At 37.4% G+C, this 20,580-nt stretch overlaps 1 protein-coding gene across 3 annotated transcripts in view; it reads right to left on the reverse strand.

Annotated features, from left to right (window-relative positions):
* PIK3CB (phosphatidylinositol-4,5-bisphosphate 3-kinase catalytic subunit beta) overlaps positions 1-20,580 on the reverse strand; it is a 195,865-nt gene that overhangs the window by 26,960 nt on the left and 148,325 nt on the right. For all 3 annotated transcript variants that reach the window (XM_068545993.1, XM_068545994.1, XM_068545995.1), the window contains 4 exons: positions 16,702-16,890; positions 12,493-12,614; positions 8,773-8,916; positions 7,422-7,521 (listed from right to left, as the gene is read on the reverse strand). In XM_068545993.1, coding sequence (XP_068402094.1) covers positions 7,422-7,521; positions 8,773-8,916; positions 12,493-12,614; positions 16,702-16,890 — 555 coding nt within the window. The remainder of the gene's footprint in view (positions 1-7,421; positions 7,522-8,772; positions 8,917-12,492; positions 12,615-16,701; positions 16,891-20,580) is intronic.

A 20,580-nucleotide genomic window follows, 5' to 3' on the forward strand; every position in this document is an offset into this window, starting at 1 on the left:
GCTGAAGCTTGCCAAGTTAGCCATCTGTCAAAACCACAGACACCCCATTTCTCAACAATTTCAGGAGCTGTACAAACACTGGTGAAAAGGGAACTCGCTGAAAAATGGGCTATGCAAACAGGAACTTTTTGAAGTATTTCAAATTTGAATTTCTTCCATGTTTGTACAGTTGTGAATTTTCAGGGCCTAACCCTGATTATGTTGATATCCATTTCCTGGAACAGCGTTCTGAATACCCACATGGCCATAAGTCAAATACTTTAAGTGTTTCAACACCTTGTCACACTATAGGTTTACAGTGATAACAAGAACTGCCATGTAAAGGGTACAATCTTCCCCTGGCTGTTCATCCGTCAAGAAAAGAGTAAGAATAATATGATCAGACATATGTCATATGTTCGCTGGTATAAAAGTCAAAACTGAGGTTCCCAGAGAACCAAAAAAACGTCCAGTGTTGTCTGCTCATATGAATGAGGCCAAAGAAGTAGGGACCTCATCAAGTGGGGTCTTAATAGACTTTGTTAAAATTTGGATTTTATTCTCTATGCAATGAAAATTACTGCAGGGATTTTAAAAAGGGAATACATCTACATTTTAAAAAGATCATTTTATCTGCTGGGTAGAGAATGAAGGTACGTGTGTGTGTGTGTCTCTGTGTGTGTGTGCACATGTGCGTGCGTGCAGAAGAATGGAAACAAGGGGCACAATTTAGGAGGTTAATGAAGACATCCAGGTGAGAAAGGATCGTGTGGACAAGGATGGTAGTCATGAACACAAGAGAAATTGATAGGTATGAGATATCTTTAAAAGGACTATAAAATTAAGGGGACTAATAGTATCTATCTCATATTCTTGTGCAGAATAAATGGCCCGTAATAAGTGGTGAATAAATGTTAGCTATTATTACCATCATTAAAGGGCTTTCCAAAAAGGAGGGATCAGATACAGTTATTTTAATATGAATAAAAAACCGTAAATATTAAAATCATCTATGAAAACCTACGGTAGTTCCTCTGGCAATGCAAATGAGTTAAAAAAGTGTAGTGGAACTGGAAATTATAATACTACAGAGAGCTGATATAAAAATAGGGTGTGATACCACAGAGGTATAGGAATGAACAGAAGGTTAGGAGTGGGGAAACAAATGGCCTTCAAATGAGATAGAGAAGTTAGAAAAGGTAAAAAGGTAGGGGAGTCTTTGCCACAATTAAAAAACAATGTAGTACCAAAAAGTAAAGTCTGGGAGAGAAGATTTAATACTACAGAAAATTTCAGTTAGGTGGATTGAATATACTCATTTCAGTTTATATCAGCTAGATGAAACTACCCTGCTAATACTTACAGCTTACATACTGTAATACTTACAGTCACATACAGCTTATGGTCTATGTTTACACCATGACAATAATAAACACCTCATTTCTCTAACATGTACTCATAGGCTTAGACACACTAAAAAGCTAATAAATCCCCCAATACTTTCATCAACGCTGAATGACGCCTGTGAACTCTCCTATATCAACCATACTGAAACTGACTTTCCCCTGGCTTCCCCAAAGGGACCCATGGCCTTTTACCATAGCAAATGCACACTGGGGGAAAGGAAATAATCAGAACTTTCAGGGACTTCTGGACGCTGGTTCTAAATTGACACTAATTCGAAGAGACCCAAAACATCACTGAGATCCACCAAAGTAGGGGTTTATGGAGGCCAAGTTAACAATGGAGTTTTAGCACAAATCTGTCTCATGGTGGGCCCAGTGGGTCCCAAACCCATCTTGTGGTTATTTCTCTAGTTCTGGAATGCATAACTGAAATAGATATACTCAGGAGCCGACAGAATCCCTATGTTGTTTCCCTGACCCGTGGAGTGAGGGTTATTATGATGGGAAAGGCCAGGTGGAAGTTATTACAACTGTCCCTTCCCAAGAAAACGGTAAAAACATTCCTGGAGTAACTGTACAGATTAGTGTTATCATCGAGGACTTGAAAGATGCAAGGTGGTGATTCCCATCACATCCTCATTCATCTTGCCTATTTGGCCTGTGCAAAAGATAGATGACTCTTAGAGAATTACAGTGGATTGTTACAGCATTAACCAGGTGGTATACCATATGTAGTTTCATTGCATAAACACACCCCCTGATACGTGGTATGCAACTACTGATCTGACAAGTGCTTTTTTTCTCCGTATGTGTCAGTATGGACCCCCCCATAAGCAATTTGCTTAAGTTAGCAAGGCCAACAATACACTTTCATTGTCCTAACTCAGGAGTACATCAATTCTCCAGCTCTATGTAATAGTTTAGTTTGCCGGAATCTTGATCGACTTTCCCTTCAATAAGATATCATGCTGATCCATTACAGTGATAACATTATGCTGATTGAACCTAGTGAGTAACATGTAGCAACTACTCTAGACTTAAAGAAATTTGTATGTTAGAAGGTGGGAAATAAATCCGACAAAAATTTGAGGCCTTCAATCTCAGTGAAACTTCTAGGGTTCAAGTGGTATGGAGCATGTCAAGATATCCCTTCTAAGGTGAAGAATAATTTATTTGCTTACAACCAAAAATAAGGCACAACACCTAGTAGGCCTCTTTGGATTTTGGAGGCAACATATTCCTCATGCACTTTGGCCTATTTACTGAGTGACCCAGCACCTCAAAAGGTGCCGGTTTTGAGTGAGGCCCAGAACAAGAGAATGCTCTGCAGCACGCCCAAACTGCCATGCACATTGTGGCCACATGATCCAGCAGACCTAATGGTGCTTGATCTGTCAGTGACATACAGGGATGCTATTTGGAGCCTTTGGCAGGCTCCTATAGGTGAATCACAGCACAGGTCCTTAGGATTTTGGGGAAAAACAAACAAAATCTACCATGCCCTGCTGATAACTACTCTCCTTTTGAGAAACAGCTCTTAGCTTGCTTCTGGGTTTTAGTAGAGACTGAACGCTTAACCACTGGCCACGAAGTAACCATGCAACCCGAGCTGCCTGTCATGAACCAGGTGTTATCTGACCCACCACACATAAAGATGCGCAAGCACAGCGGCACTCCATCATCAAGTGAAAGTGGTTATATACGAGACTGGGCCCAATCGGGTCCTGAAGGCACAAGTGACATGAAGAAGTGGCCCAAATGTCTGTGGTTTCTCACTCCTGTTATACTACCTTCTCGTTCCTAGCCTGCAGCATGGCCTCATGGGGAGTTCCTTATGATCAGTTGACAAAGGAAGAGAAGACTTAACCATGGTTTACAGATGACTGGATTACAATATGTAGGCACCATAGAAAAGTGGACAACTGTGGTACTAGAGCCCCCTTCTGGAACATTCCTGAAGGACAGTGGTGAAGGGAAATACTCCCAGTGTGAAGAACTTCGGAAAGTGCACCTGGTTGTTCACTTTGCTTGGAAGGAGAAATGGCCATATGTGCAATTATATACCAATTCACGAGCTGTGACCAACACTTAGCTGATGGTCAGAGACTTAGAAGGAACATGATTGGAAAACTAGTGACAAGGAAATTTAAGGAAGAGGTATGTGATAGACCTCTCTGAATGGACAAAAAAATAAAAGATATTTTTGTCCCACTGTATGCTCACCAAAGTTTAACCTTGGAAGATTTTTATAATCAAGTGGCTAGGATGACCCATTCCATGTACACCAGCCAGCCTTTCCTCAGCCAACCCGGTCATCATCCAATGGAGAACAGTGGCAGGGATGGAGGTTATGTATGTGCTCAGCAACATGAACCTCCACTCACCAAAGCCCACCTGCTACGGCCACTGCTGAGTGCCTGATGTGCCAGCACCAGAGACCAACACTGAGTGCCCGATATGGCACCATTTCCTGGGGATGATCAGCCAGCTATGGAATGACAGGTTGATTACATGGGACTGCTTCCCTTTTGGAAAGGGCAGTATCTTATGCTTACTGGAACAAACACTCTGGATATGAATTTGCCTACAAACAATGTTTCTGCCAAAACTACCATCCATGGACTTATAAAACACCTTAGCCACCATCATGGCATTCCACATAGCATTGCTTCTGATCAAGGAACCCATTCCACAGCAAATAAAGTACAGCAATGGGCTCATGCTCATAAAATTCAGTAGTCTTATCATGTTCCCTACCATTTTGAAGTAGCTGCCTTGATAAAACAGTGGAATGGCCTTTTGAAGACAATTACAGTGCTGGCTACATGTGAATACCTTGCAGGGCTGGGGCAAGGTTCTGTAGAAGGCTGTATATGCTCTGAATCAGAATCCAATAAATGATGCTGTTTCTCCAATAGCCAGGATTCACAGGTCCATGAAGGTGTGAAAATGTAAGTAGTACCCACTCACTATTACCCTTAATGACCCACTAACAAAATTTTTGCTTCCTGTTCCTGAGATCTTATGCTCTGTTGGCACAGAGGTCTTAGTTACAGAGAGAAGAATGATTCTACTGGGAGACACAACAATTCCATTGAACTGGATGGTAAGACTCCTGCCCAGCCATTTTGGGTTCCTCACGCTTCTGGATCAACAGGCAAAGAAGTACATTACGGTGCTGGCTAGAATGATTGATCCTGACTACAAAGCAGAAATTAGGGAAGAGTATGTCTAGAATATAGGTGATCTCTTAGTATTACCATGTCCTGTGATTAAGATCAATGGGAAATTACAAGTCAATCCAGGTAGGACTACTCATGGCCTAGACTCTTCAAGAATGAAGGTTTAGGTCATCCCAGCATGTAAAAACACAACCAACTGAGGTGCTTGCCGAAGACAAAGGGAATACAGGATGGGTTAGAAGATGGTAGTGATAAATACCAGATATAACCACCACATGATCAGTTACAGAAAAGAGAACTGTCATGAATATCTTATTTTGTTATGAATATGGGTGTATACACACATATATACACACACATATAACAAATGTCTTTGTTTCCTTCTCACTCTTATTCCCTTAACATGTAACATAAGATACATTAACTTTATATCATTACTTAAATCTTAATATTTAAGTATTATTAATTTTACAACATACTATTTAATTTACAGGGAATTAAGGAGAAGAACAAACGCCACTCAAGGATATTATCTCCTCCTCTGAGAAAGAAGTTAATGAGTAATTGGTGGTACTCAGGGTTGCTGTATCATGTTAGGTGGAATTTTGACCTTGTTATTGGCTTTATTTAGAGATTAAGTAAGGGTTTAAGGAGCTACATATGGATGCCAAGTTGACCTGTGATGGCTAATTTTACGGATCAACTTGACTGGGCCACGGAGTGTTCAGATATTTGGGCCAACATTATTCTAGGTGTTTCTGGATGAGATTAACATTTGAATAGGTAGACTGAATATAGCTGATTGCCGTCCCTTATGTGGGTGGGCCTCATCCAAATATTTGAATAGAACAAAAGGCAGACCCTCCTGCAAGAAAGAAGGAATTCCACCTGCCTGACTGCCTTGAGCTGGGACATTGTTCTTTTCCTGCCTTCAGACTTGAACTGAAACAATGGCTCTTCTTCGGTGTCAAGTCTGTCTGCTTTCAGACTGGTACTCATATACTATTGGCTCTCCAGGTTCTCAGGCCTTCAGACTCAGGCTGGAACTACACCACCAGCTCTCCTGGATTTCCAGCTTGCTTGACTGCAGATCTTGGGACTTCTTGGCCTCCATAATCACATGAGCCAATTCTTTATAATAAATCTCAATCTCACCCACCTGCTCCCTTCACTCTTTCTCTATATAGACACAAACACAATTGTCTCTCTGTAGAGCACTGACTACCACACTCTCCAACTAGCTAACTAGATCATCAAAACCCACAAGTGTCACCTGCACTGTGACCTCTTGCTTAATGCCCTAAGCTAGAATAGGTGCCTCTTTTTTGTGCTACCATACATAATACTCCCATTAATAACACTGCCATCATAATATCACTAATTTGTATACCTACTCTGTGGAATATAAAATCCTTGATGACAGCAACAGAGCTAATATGACTTCACATCACCAATAGCAACACAAACCCTAGCATATAGCAAGTTCTGAGTAAATATGTATTAAATCATTTTAAAAAATCTTCTTGTGTTATGTTAGATAATACTCAATTTAGGAAAAACTATTGCTAGAGAACAAGAGCATATCATTGCTATCTGTCAATGAAGGATTCCAGCATGAAGAAGCTAATACAGGGCTGCTTTACCTGATGGCAGAAATGCTCTCATCTCATCCTTCAGGGGACCAAGAAGCCACCAACAAATCACGCTTGGGCCAAGGTTATGTTTCTCATTTGCAAGAAAGCTCTTTAAAAACCATTACTATTTGTAATTACTTAGTGGTATAAGTCAGGATTATCTCCAAAATAAAATACACAAATAACTGGATACTGAGACAACTGTCAACAATAACGCTTGATGAAATTCTGTGTTCAATAAAACAGCATCATGATTCTGTTTAATGGCTTATGTTTTATTTTAGCTTCAAAGATACATTTATACTGATAAAATGACATTGTTGTCTATTTTGTAAAATGGATCTATCTTTCAGTTTTGATTTTAAAAAGAGAGGTTTTGCTAAAAAGGTTTGCAAACTCCCGGTATAATAAAAAGAGATTTAGTTTTATAGTCAGACAGAGCTAAGTCTGAAACTTACTCTTTTACTTAATAGTTGTGGGTTTTTAGGCAAGTTACTTAATCTCTTGGAGAGATTGTTTTTTCACCTTGTCAAATCCAGACAGTAACAGTAAATACTGTGGCACATTATTAGGAGAGTAAAATAGCATACTTTAAACGCTTAGTATACTTCCTGGCATACAGTAAGCATTTAATATCTGACCTATTAGTATCACTAATAACTCATCACCTGAAATGATTAGAAAATGAAGGCCTAGGAAGAAAATGAGGGAATGTGGGAGAGCGTCAAAATTTCAGGCATGTATATATAGTTTGAAAAAGCAGCTTGAGGATTCTGAATTCTAGAAGCTGTAACACCTACAAACTTAGGTGTCAAAATATCTCAGTTTAAAACAAATGGCAGAGCATATGAATCATAAATACTATACTAACTGGAAAGAATAACTCAGGGGTATGGAAAAACAGCGTCTAAAGATTTCATAATCTTTGTTACCATCAAATCCATTGTTAAGCATGTCTAAATAGGTATTTCCTACTAAAATTTAAGGCATGGTGTTAATACTATGAGGAATCCTAATTTTTCAGATAGCGTTCAATTAATAATATTCTGCTAAATTTGTTGAAACTTCATTTCTTGGTTTACATTTTGATTAAAAAATGTATTAACTGGGTTCAGTTATTGAAACTTCTATGAAATACTGTGATAGGAGAACTAGCATATGACACAATTTATCAAATACCATGTGACAAAGTGAACATGAAGATTAAAATAAGCTGATACCTGCTTGGAAAGCGCTTTCATGTGACCTACGCTTCCCCGGCAGTAAGCTTCAAGGATGACACCAAATTGTACTGAAACAGCAGGAATGTGCACTTCTGACCTGCGGAAAGTTAATATTATGAAGATTTATCAAACACTTCAGGTCACCAAATAAAAATACTGACTTCTTTATTCTATTATGAAATTAACTTATGATGCTAATCAAAGAAAGGGAGAACACATCATCTTGTACACAATCACAGATGCGATGCTCAACTTTTAATTCTTTAAACACTATAGTTCAAAAAGATATGTAATTTTATCATTAGTTAATTGTTTACTCCAAGAAATCCAAAGTTATCATGTCTTATTTGTTTTTTGGAGAGAAATGGTAATATTACCAATTTACAGACAACTCAGATGAAACACAGATCTGACTCAGATCACACAATTGACTAATCCCTCAATTAGCTTCTATGTGATTTTTTTTTTTCACTTAAAGAATGGTGTACACATTTGAAAAAGGAAGGAATACCTTATTTTGTTATTCCTTGAGGGATTTAAAAATAAGAAGATTGAAATGGATGAGAAAAGAAGACAAGTTAAAAACAAGAAAGGAATAACTATGAATAATAAAGAAATCAAGATTCAGAAATATAACTCCTAAAATTAACATCAAAATACTATACAGCTTATTTTCCTTAAGAAGCTTAGCCAAAAAGGAGAAAAGTTATTTTTTTCTGTTAATGATTAGCTTCAGTACTCTGAAGTCCAGATGGAAAAAAATCACAAATGTCCAAGTATAGAGTCAGAAATGAGGAACTGACAATCTTCCTAGGAAACAAAAGAACTTTAGCTCTCTTTCCCGATTTTACTCCTATATAAACTTGGTTTAATAAGATTCATGTATTTCTGAAAATGACCTAGTTAATAAAGAAGCTAAAAATAAAGTTGCTGTTGTTATAGGAAAACTTTAAAATCTTTATTCATGCAATAGTAGCAATGATGATACCATTACCCAATAAGTACGTTTTTAGTCCAAAAATATTAACACAATAAGTATACTTTACTGGAAAATAGCAATACATTATAATAATTATTATTAATTATAATTATCATAATAAAAAATTATTAATTTCAGTTATAAATCAAGGAGGCATAAAGGGACACTTATCTCACTTACTTTGCCAAATCATGAAAATTGAGAGTCTGGGTATCAAGAAATAGGAGTAGATACCAAGAAAGCATAAATGTTATGGATGGCTCATAAACAACTAAAGCAGCTAGACTGTTTTACTACATGCCCTGTATTATGCTGGTTAATATTTACAAAAGCACGTGGTGGACTTGATTTGAAATATAAAAGACTTACCTAAGGTGCCAAAATAAAAACTGCCCTATCCTCCGATTAGCAAGTGCTCTTTCTAGTAGGAATCTAGAGAGGGCACAATCAAGAAAAGGCTCGTATTTTAAAACTTGCACCAACTGTAAAAGATATTGAGAGAGTTCTTCATCACTGAAAGAAACAAAAGACAGAGTAAGTCACTCAACAATCGGTGCTGGAAAAAGACCCCTTCCTATCAAACTTATCAAATACTAACTTACTGAAACACAATGGTTCTTTTGGGTCAAGCTTGGGGAACACTTACATTCACTGTTTCACTGTTACAATAACATAAGAAAAGCTGAGAATTTCTGATGGGCAGAAGAGTGAAAAGGAGCAAAGAGCAGATATATGGGGCATTTTTATTAAGTTAACTAGGTTTATACAACTGATGATTGTATTTACAATCAGCCGAGAGTTATAATAAAATTAGGTAATAGTTTTCTGATCATGCTGAAAAAGTTACGTACTCAGTCAACCAACCAGCTTTTTAAAATACAAATTCCATCAGTACTTCAACTTATTTTCCTTTCATATCATTGGGATTAAGTAATTTTTGCTCCCAGAAAATGAATGAACAATTAAAATCTTCAAATAGTTTGAAGGATAAAGAGTGTATTTGTAAGTGCGAATGGATTCACTGAATTGACTAATATTGTAATTAAATGAGCTGAATTAATGTTCGGGCTCTCTATTTTGTATCCATCTCCAAACTATTCACATGTAAACACACTCCCACCAAAGGCAATTCCAGTAGTCAGGTAAGATATGTATCCCAAGTCCTCTACTTGGTGACTATAGTCCTGGACAATAAATGGTTAAGCAGTAGTCTAAAGCAGACCTGGGAGTGAAACCTAGGATACTGACCTGGGACTGAAACCTAGGACACTATACACTAGAAAAAAACCTCATACCAGAAAATTTAACATAGGAAGACACATTAGAATTACCTATATGGAACATGGGGATCACAGCAATCTCCTCCTAGGGGTCAATATATTTAAGAAAAACACTTAGCTCAGTCCAAGGGGGGCCAGGTAGCCCCTCCCCTTCAGGTCTCCAATGCAAACAGAGAGACTGAGGAACAACTGGGAGCCTCATTTTTTAAAACTATCTATAAAACCATCTTAAGTTTATTGTAAAATCCATGCCCACTATAAAATCTATAAACAGTGTAAAAGATAGAAGTATAGAAAAGAAGAGGCTTCCTCTTTCCTTACACTTCTTATTTCACTCCCCCAAAATAACCACTGTTGAAGAGTTTGTATAATTTGTTTTGGAGATCACACAATTTAAAACATAAATGATTTATTTTAAAAAGAAGAAAAGGAAAAAAAAAGTATCACAGTATCCTTAATTTTCTGAGAACTTTTGTTTTTCAAATAACCATACAGTATAACCCCTCATTTTGAGGCTAGTAAGAAAATGGATAAACCTGAAAATGCCCATTGTCTAAGACTGTCTCAATAATGACATTTCATCCAATAAATCCCATAGATTCTCACACATGTACTACCCTAAAGAGACTGTACAAGCATGTTCACTGTAGCATTGTTTGTTAAGAGGGAAATTTTGAGAAAATTTAAAATGTTCCTCAATAGAGAAATGGAGTAAATACGATACATCTCTATGAAAGAATATTACACAGTAGTGAAAGGAATAAACTACACTTATATGTAACAGGAGAGACTGACCTCAAAAACCTAATGTTGAATAAAAGAAAAAAACTATGTAAAACAATATATATATGGGGCTTCCCTGGTGGCGCAGTGGTTGAGAGTCTGCCTGCTAATGCAGGGGACACGGGTTCGGGCCCTGGTCTGGGAAGATCCCACATGCTGCGGAGCAACTAGGCCCGTGAGCCACAACTACTGAGCCTGCGCGTCTGGAGCCTGTGCTCCGCAACAAGAGAGGCCGCAATAGTGAGAGGCCAGGGCACCGCGATGAAGAGTGGCCCCCGCTTGCCGCAACTAGAGAAAGCCCTCACGCAGAAACGAAGACCCAACACAGCCAAAAATAAATAAATAAAAATAAATTTTAAAAAAACAACAACAAAAAACACAGTTCGAGTACTTTCTAAAACAAAAAACAAACAAAAAACAATATATATGGCAAGACACAGTTGTGTCATTTTTAAATGTACAATATTATCCCATATCTGTATTTTATAGATATATAAATGTGGTAAAAACAGAAAATTATGGTATAGAAGAATATACACCAAATTCGTGATAACAGTTGCCTCTGGGAAGTGAAAGTAATCAGGATTGAGTAAGGAAACTATGAGGACTTTAACTGTAACGTTAATTGCTTTAAAATACAAACTTAGGGCTTCCCTGGTGGCGCAGTGGTTAAGAAATCCGTCTGCCAATGCGGCGGACACAGGTTTGAGCCCTGGTCCGGGAAGATCGCACGTGCCGCGGAGCAACTAAGCCCGTGGGCAACAACTACTGAGCCTGTGCTCTAGAGCCCACGAGCCACAGCTACTGAGCCTGCGTGCCACAACTACTGAAGCCTGCGTGCCTAGAGCCCGTGCTCTGCAACAAGAGAAGCCACTGTAATGAGAAGCCCGCGCACCGCAACTAGAGAAAGCCTGCGTGCAGCAACGAAGACCCAACGCAGCCAAAGAATAAAAAAACTTTTTTTTAAAGTTTAAAAAAATAAATAAAATACAAACTTAAAAAAAGTCAAAAATATTAACATTTAAAAAAAGAAAAAATATTAACATTTCTTAATTGTGGGTAGTGGACAGAAAAGAGTTAACAGAGGCGCAAGCCTGACTGCTATCCTTTGATAAAGCATGCTTACAAGGTTAGCCCTTGACTGGCATCTCGGAATGTAGATTTCGGAAGGCTTCCCACCACCCTAACAGATAAGAGTGGCTTACTGTGCCTAAACTGTTTTTGCAAACAGTATGTTTTATGCTCAACACCCATTTTTGTTCCGGGAGTCTAGAATTTGGGAATATGCTAGGCAGAGGGTGCTTATGTGACTAGCACTGCCCTCTCTGCAAAAAAAACCCTGGCCACCAAGTCTCTAACAAGCTTCCCTGGTAGACAGTATTCAGGGGTGCTGTCACAACTTGTTGCTGGGGGAATTAAGTGTATTCAGTGTGACTCCACTGGGAAAGAACTCTTAGAAGCATCTCCCTGGTTTCCTCCAGACTTTGCCCCATGAATTTTTTTCCTTTGCCAGTTCTGCTCTGTATACTTTTTCTGTAATAAATCTTAGCCAAGAGTGACTATATGCTGAGTCCTATGAGTCCTCCTAGTGAGTCATGGAACCTGAGGGTGTTCTTGGGGACCACCCGATGCAGTTTTTGTTTGTTTTGTTTTATCATATAGAGTGGGGACTTCCCTCGTGGCCCAGTGGTTAAGACTCCATGCTTCCACTGCAGAGGGCGCAGGTTCGATCCCTGGTGGGGAACTAAGATCCTACATGCCAGGCAACCAGGCCAAAAAAAAAAAAAAAAAAAAAATAGAGAGAGAGCGAGAGGGGGGAGGATCGGAGGATATGGGGCGGGGGGTGGCGGGTGAGAAAATAGTAGAGGCTGAGAGTGGGAGAGAGTGGGAGGGAGGAGGGAACAAATGCTTTGAACTCAATCATTCCTATCCTTTTCCTTTCTTACAAGACATTCAAACAGACATCAACTTCTCTTCCCACCCACAAGTTATTCCTTGACCCAAAAAAGCCTCCTGCAGGAGATACCTCATCTGTTGCAGACAGCCCACAGCATATTCTCGCACGTACTGATCTGGATAGTTGAAATCTAGAAGCTCCAGGGCCTCCCGGGGGGGCAGTTTAGGCCAAATCTGAAGTAGTGCCTGAAGCTGTTTAAAAATTGAAACTGGTTCAGAAATTATAGGAAAGAAAAGTAATCTATTTTTCCTTGGTACACAGGAGCAGAGATGGGTCAAAAGAAAGGAGAAGCATACTTGCAGTTACTAAGGCCTCAAAAATCCATTGCTGTTAATACAGATTAATAAAGATTGTCTCTGTTGAAAGATTCTATCGGTAAGCAAGTAAAAAAGCTATTATGTACTTACCTGGAAGTAGAATGATACACTGAATATATGAATTCTACAATCATTAGCCATTAAATAATTTTTTAAAGGAAAAAAAGGTGGGGGCAGAAGGTGGGGGGGAAGGTGAGAGGAAGGGGAGAGGGGAAACAGCAGAGGGAAATAATCAAGAAATACTTAAAGGTCAAATTCAAAGTACAAATATAAGCTGCAAGGTTCAAACTAATGAAAGGCAATTTACATATAAAAAGTACATTAATAACAACAGAAAATTATCTTGAGGAAGTTTACTTTTAGTTCTTAATATTTTTAAGAGTATCACTTTACAAAACTTTATTGACTATAACATGTTTAAATCTGTTAAGTCACAGTACCTAGTTATTTTATATACACAAGATAAATACAGCCAGTTTCCCATTTACAGATGCCACTTAGAAATGACCTAGATATAGGATAAAAAATAATCCCATGGGGGGATGAGCTGGGAGTACTGGTGAAGGGTGGGTTCAGGTGGACATGGTCACATCTTTGGAAACCCTAGTTCCAGAAAACCCAAATCTCTAGAAAGTATTCTCACCTGCCTCCCATCAGAACACAGTGAGACTCATCAGGTTGATTTTTTTTTTTTAAGGGTCGATTTTGGAAAGAGTCCCTTCCTCCTCATGGTTTTGATATGTTTATAGCTTACATTCTTATCAGGGATGGTAAGTGGGAAGAAAAGTGGTTATGGAGGAAAGTGAAACATTTTTTGATAATTATGATTTGTGGCCCTCCAAAGCTCAACCCTATCAGACAAAATCTTATTCCTTAATATCTGATTTATATTGTTGGGTTTTCTTGGGTATCACTTATGTAGCACTGACATCAAGTCCAAGGAAGAAACACAAAATGTATGCAAGATGAGAGCTACAAGAATATGGCAAATAGATGGCAATGGTTGGAGGCTTTTCTCTCAATTGCCTGCTCAAAGTCATGTTGCAAGAGATGGCCTGCAGTACCTGCTGCCTGCCTTGTCGTTTGTCACTTGAGCATCTGTGAGAGACTTGGGCTTTGAAAATTACATAAAAATAATTTATTTTATTATTTTAATTCTCCAAATTATTCAACCTCTCATTAACTTGTCAAGTGCTCAAAAAAAGTCAATATCTAAATAAGTATCTAGCAGGTAAGTTAAAAGGTATCTTCTCATATGAAGCAAATTTAAAAGTTAAGTTCTCTAATGATAATTTTTTAAAAATTAATTTTCAATTATTTTACATTAGCAGAAAAAAATAACCCTTTTGAATAATTTTTAAAAGTTGACTGCATTGCCTTTTTAATATACATTTACATAAATTACTAACATGGATATGAAATGTGATACATTACAATTTACATAATGAATTACATCAGTTATTCAACAAATACACTGAAATGTTAGTTTTCACATTTTAACTTTTACCTTAAATTTTGGTTCAATTATTCTTAAACTTGTACTGAATAAAAAGATTGTCTTATACTTGCTCTTTTAACATATAAAGTACATATATGCATACACTACATAGGCAGACATACACTTACCTGTGGTATCAAAATCCCATGGGGATGGGGCTATTAGGGGAAAATATGTAAAAAGGGTCCTAAGGAGTGTAATAATGAACAGAAGTTTGAGCAATACTGCTTTAAAGATATGAAACACCTACGTCACCCCACGTTTTATCACTGATGGGGCTCCCTGCCCACTTTCCCCAGGGCCCTAATGGACTAGCAGTCCTCCTTATGGATAAAGGGGACTGTTTCTTGAGGGTCTGAAAAGATAGTTTAAAAAAACCTCCTAGCATCCCCAGTTAACACGTGGAATACACTGCTCCACAAAGACAATACTGTAAAGGATAGATAATGTTATGTAATACCAGAGGTTCAACTATGGTATAGGTTAAAAGCAGACCTACTATTGAAGAGTTATAACTTTTGCTAGATTATTTATAATTATTAAATCAATAATATAAACATAAAATTAAATAAATTACCAAAACTCATCACTTCAGTTTGGGGAAAGCTATGGAAGCAAATAGGGAAGGGAAATCTGACTCAGCCATATAAATAGTGAAAGCAGTGCTGACTAATTAATTACCTGTCTGCTGCAGAGACTATTGAAACCCCTTCTGCAGTATGCCAACAGAATGTTTTCCTGTGGATTAATGGGAGGCTACTCTTCTATAGAATTTTCACCCATGGCATATGCCTGCAGAATATGTGCACCAGGCTCTGACTCTCCACTTCTCTCAGGTAGTCAATTCATTGAAAATACAGTTTATAGTCTCTTGTACCAGTTCAGTGTAACTGGCAATGGGATAGGGTTGGGGGAGAAGCCAAAACACATTACTTTTTATTCCACTGATTTTCTTTTCTAGACTACTAAAAGGGGGGATTAGGATTGTGAAATTCATGCCTTCCTATACTTCCTTACACACATTTAGGTTTTTCTATAAGAATATTAAGTTACACTACAGACTTTCTTCTACCACAATGGAGGAAGTTAAGTTATATCTGAAAACAATGCTTTAGATTTACTCATGGAAATGAGACAAATATACTAAACTAAACTCCTCAGTGTAAAAATTTCTGTCCCTGGGGTTCGAATAAAGAAATATTAAGCCTGAATTGTCTCATTCCATTTTCTGACAGTTGACATACAAAACCTCCCTCTCAGATATCTTAAGAGTACAGCAAGAAACTTTTTTCTATTCTAATTATATGCAAAATAATAATATGATGCATTTCTTGGATAGGCACTTAGAACCGAATGCTATTCATTGAGAAGTAGGCAAATGTGCCAGTTAAAAAATGCTTATATTCAACCATTAGGGGGGTTCATAGAAAACTAACCTTGAATTTAAATAAATAAATGGTTAGAAGACAACTGTGTCAGAACAATTAAAATCTATCTAGATGACAAAAATAGTTCCTTTTCAGAGTAAGTAATTTTCATGTGGTCTGTGTAACCAGTTTAAACAAGGCACATCATATAATTTTGTAACATGATTCCAAAAAAATTGTTAGACCCTAGGAATAAACTCAAAAGAAATCCTTTCTAAACTTAATTTACGAAGTAAAACAATAAAATCAAAGATTTAAAAAAATATACCTGATTAAAAGAAATATACATTTCTTGACTAAATTTTTAAAGTCATTATAGATTTAATAAGACAAGAAAAAATTTTAAAAGATCAGTTGAATTCAAGTAAGGTGAATATCGTTATTTTAATATGCCAAATGTATTCATTCAGATTAAAAAATAATTTCAAGAATCTTTCTGTAGAGCACTGATGACCAAGTGAATTTAATAATGCCAGTGCTTTTCAAGTAGCTAAAATCTGGTGGTTTTTTTTTGGATCAAACATTTTTTCCCCTTTTTCTTCTCTGCTTAAAGGCAAATATTCATCAACACTGACCAACTTTAAATAAACAGTAAAATTGATCTAAATGGCTTATGATCTAAAATGTTAACTTTTACAAAAGAGGTAATTTTCAAACAATACATATTCATTTTAGGACACTCACTGCAAAGCGTCTTAAGATTAAAACCTTGGAGTTCATTGATGAAACTGTTAGAAGTAGCCCAGAACCTACCACATGCTGGTAGTAATTACAGATGATTACACCAAGACCTAAGTCTTAATTATCTTTAGTAAAAGATATAGAAAACCTACCCAGAATCTGGGATTTTGAAATCTTAAAACTTTCTGGTTTACCATTTAGACCAGAATACGTAAGAGTTTAAAACCTCAAAATTTCTCCTGCAGAAAATTATCCAACCTATGGAAATGTACCTATGTAGGAAAGGACAATTTACATGAAATCAACAAAGTAACATATACTGCTGAATGGAGTTACAGAAATGATCTTTTGTTACCTGAGCAACATCCTCAAGTTTATTCCACTTGATTGACAGCAGTAATTTTGGCAATGACTGTGGGAAATTCTCTCTGCAGTCTTGTCGCAACGTCCAAATAAGATCCATTTCATTCTCACACAGTTGAGACAACGGATCCCTGTCCAAGATTTCTTTCAGTACAGCAAGAAACTTCTTTCCACCTCGACTCTAAGAAAGTAAAATTACTCATCACAGAACTGAACTGTGTAAACATCACGGGCAAACCTTGAACACAGGGGTTAGAGGCACCAACCCCCAAGCAGTAGAAAATCCCTAAATTCGTAGATTCAACCAACCACGGTTCACGTAGTACTGCAGTACGTGTTTATTGAAAAAAATCCACCTGTAAGTGGATCTGCACAGTTCAAACCCGTGTTGTTCAAGGGTTAACTACGCAATGAATTTTTCAACAATTTAAGAGCTTTAAAATTTGAGATATTAACAATCTAATTCCGTAAAAAGTTGGATACCCCTTTAAAAGTTTTTCTTAAGCTGAATATTAAATTTGTAAGCTAAGGATGAAGGAAAATATTATTCTCAAACAGTTTTTTAAAAGGAAGAAAAAAGAATACTGATAAAAAATCCGTATGCAAACACTAGGTGGCAGAATTGTAATTTGGATTAAAAAGAAGTCATTATTTGAACTGAGTTTCTCATCTTTTTTAATTTTTAATTTTTAATTTCTATAAAGAAAAAAACAAAATCAAAGATGAACCAAATTTATAAAGTTTTAAAAAAAATTAATAGGTGCCTTCTTGGCTCTGAGGCATTAAAACATTTAGAGTAAGGACTGAAACTTGGCTAAAAGTAAACATAAAAAAATACTGTTATCCCATTTTCTCTCCCAATCCTTATAAGAATATATTAAAATAAAGAAAATGGACCATACTATTTTTTGAATCCAGACTCTGAATTATACTAACATTAAAAGAAAAAGGGGGGCTTCCCTGGTGGTGCAGTGGTTAAGAATCCGCCTACCAATGCAGGTTCGAACCCTGATCTGGGAAGATCCCACATGCCATGGAGCAACTAAACCCGTGTGCCACAACTACTGAGCCTGCACTCTAGAGCCCATGAGCCACAACTACTGAGCCTGTGTGCCACAACTAGTGAAGCCTGCGTGCCTAGAGCCTGTGCTCCACAACAAGAGAAGCCACTGCAATGAAGAGAAGCCCCTGCTTGCTGCAACTAGAGAAAGCCCGCGTGCAGCAATGAAGACCCAACGCAGCCAAAAATAAATAAATAAAATAAATTTATTAAATAAAGAAAATAAAAAGAAAAAGGTACATTTCCCCATATTTAAAGAAAACCTAAACCATTTAGGCGAAAGCATATCCTTTCCTTACCCCCCACCCCCCCAAAAAAATCTCCAGAATTATCTGACAAGATTCTGTAAGGATTTATATTCCATTAGCATATTATTTTGTACTTGAAATTATTTTAACTGGGATTTCATATAAACATTAAAATAAATAAAAGTCATATCACTAATTTTCTAAAGTAGTGAGATTCAAAATAGTATATGCATATGTTAAAATAATTAGGATGACATGATTGTCTATGTAGAAAATCTGAAAGAATCAACAAAAACACCATTGGAACTAATAAGCAATTACAGCAATTGTGGGATACAAGGTCAATATATAAAAGTAAATCCTTTTCTTATGTATTAGCAATAAATAAGCGGAATTTGAAATTTAAAACGCAATAACATTTACATTAGCACCCCAAAATAAGGAAACAGGTATGAAATTAACAACATACGTACAAGATCTATATGAGAAAACTACAGAACTCTTATGAAAGTAATCAAGGAATTAAACAAATGGAGATATAGTCCATGTTCACGGATAAGAATATTGTCAATATTCTTATCCATGAACTGACAATCACAATATTGTCAGTTCTTCCCAACTTAATATCAACAGATTCAATTCAAACCCAATTTAAATCCCAGTAAGTTATTATGTGGATATCAACAAACTGATTCTAAAATTATATGGAAAGGCAAAAGACCCAGAATAGTCAACACAGTATGGAAGAAGAAAGACCAAGGTTGAGGGACTTCCCTGGTGGCGGTTTCACATTTCCTTATTTTAAAACTTACTACAGGGACTTCCCTGGTGGTGCAGTGGTTAAGAATTCACCTGTCAATGCAGGGGACATGGGTTCGAGCCCTGGTCTGGGAAGATCTCACATGCCACGGAGCAACTAAGCCTGTGCGCCACAACTACTGAGCCTGCATCCTGGAGCCCGTGAGCCACAACTACTGAGCCCATGTGCCACAACTACTGATGCCCGCACGCCTAGAGCCCATGCTCTGCAACAAGAGAAGCCACCGCAATGAGAAGCCTGTGCACTGCAAGGATGAGTAGCCCCCACTCGCCGCAACTGGAGAAAGCCCGCACGCAGCAACGAAGACCCAACACAGCCAAGAATAAATAAATAAAATTTATTCTAAAAAAAACAAGGTTGAAGGACCGACACTACCTGACTTAGATAAAAATAAACGTGAAAAGCAAAACTATAAAACTCCTAGAAGAACACAGGAGAAAATCTAGATGACTTTGGGTTTAGCAATAACTTTTAACATGTAACACCAAACGCATGATCCGTCATTGAAAGAACTGATACCTTGGACTTCATTAAATTTAAAATTATCTGCTCTGGGGCTTCCCTGGTGGTGCAGTGGTTGAGAATCTGCCTGCCAATGCAGGGGACACGGGTTCGAGCCCTGGTCTGGGAAGATCCCACATGCCGCAGAGCAACTAAGCCCGTGAGCCACAGCTACTGAGCCTGCGCGTCTGGAGCCTGTGCTCCGCAACCAGAGAGGCCGCGATAGTGAGAGGCCCGCGCACCGCAATGAAGAGTGGCCCCCGCTTGCCGCAACTAGAGAAAGCCCTCACACAGAAACGAAGACCCAACACAGCCAAAAATAAATATAAATAAATAAATTTATTTAAAAAAAATAAAAAAATAAAATTATCTGCTCTGCAAAAGACATTGTCAAGAGAATGAAAAGATAAGGCACAGACTGGGAGAAAATATTTGCAAAAAGACATATCTGATAAAGGACTGTTATCCAAAATATACAAAGAACTCTTACAACTCAACAACAAGAAAACCACCAGACAAAAAAATATGGATCAAAGACCTGAACAGACACCTCATCAAATAAGATATACAGTTGGCAAAAAAATATATATAAAAAGATGCTTAATATCATGTCAGCAGGGAAATGCAAATTAAAACAAAAATGAAATATGACTGCATACCTATTAGAATGGCCCAAATCCAGAACACTGACAACATCAAATGCTGCTAAGGATGTGGAGCAACTCTTATTCATTGCTAGTGGAAATGCAAAATACTACAGTCCCTTAGGAAGACAATTTGGCGATTTCTTACAAAACTAAATATACTCTTACCATACGATCCAGTAATCATGCCCCTTGGCTATTTACCAAAAGGAGTTGAAAACTTATGCCCACAAAAAAACTTGTAAACGGATGTTTATTTGGCTTTATTCAAAACTGCCAAAAGTTGGAAGCAACCAAGATGTCCTTCAGTAGGTGAATGGATAAACTGTAATACCTACAGACAATGGAATATTATTTAGCACTAAAAGAAATGAGCTATCATCCCGCAAAAAGACATGGAGGAACCTTAAATGCATATGACTAAGTGAAAGAAGCCAATCTGAAAAGGCTACATGTAAAATGATGCTGACTACAACATTCTGGAAAAAGGCAAAACTATGGAGACAATAAAAAGATCAGTGGTTGCCAGGGATAGAAGGTAGTGTGAGGGAATGAATAGGCAGAGCACAGATTTGCAAGGCAGAGAAATTACTTGGTA

This window comes from Eschrichtius robustus, chromosome 6 (assembly GCF_028021215.1).
Source record: "Eschrichtius robustus isolate mEscRob2 chromosome 6, mEscRob2.pri, whole genome shotgun sequence".
NCBI lineage: Eukaryota > Metazoa > Chordata > Mammalia > Artiodactyla > Eschrichtiidae > Eschrichtius > Eschrichtius robustus.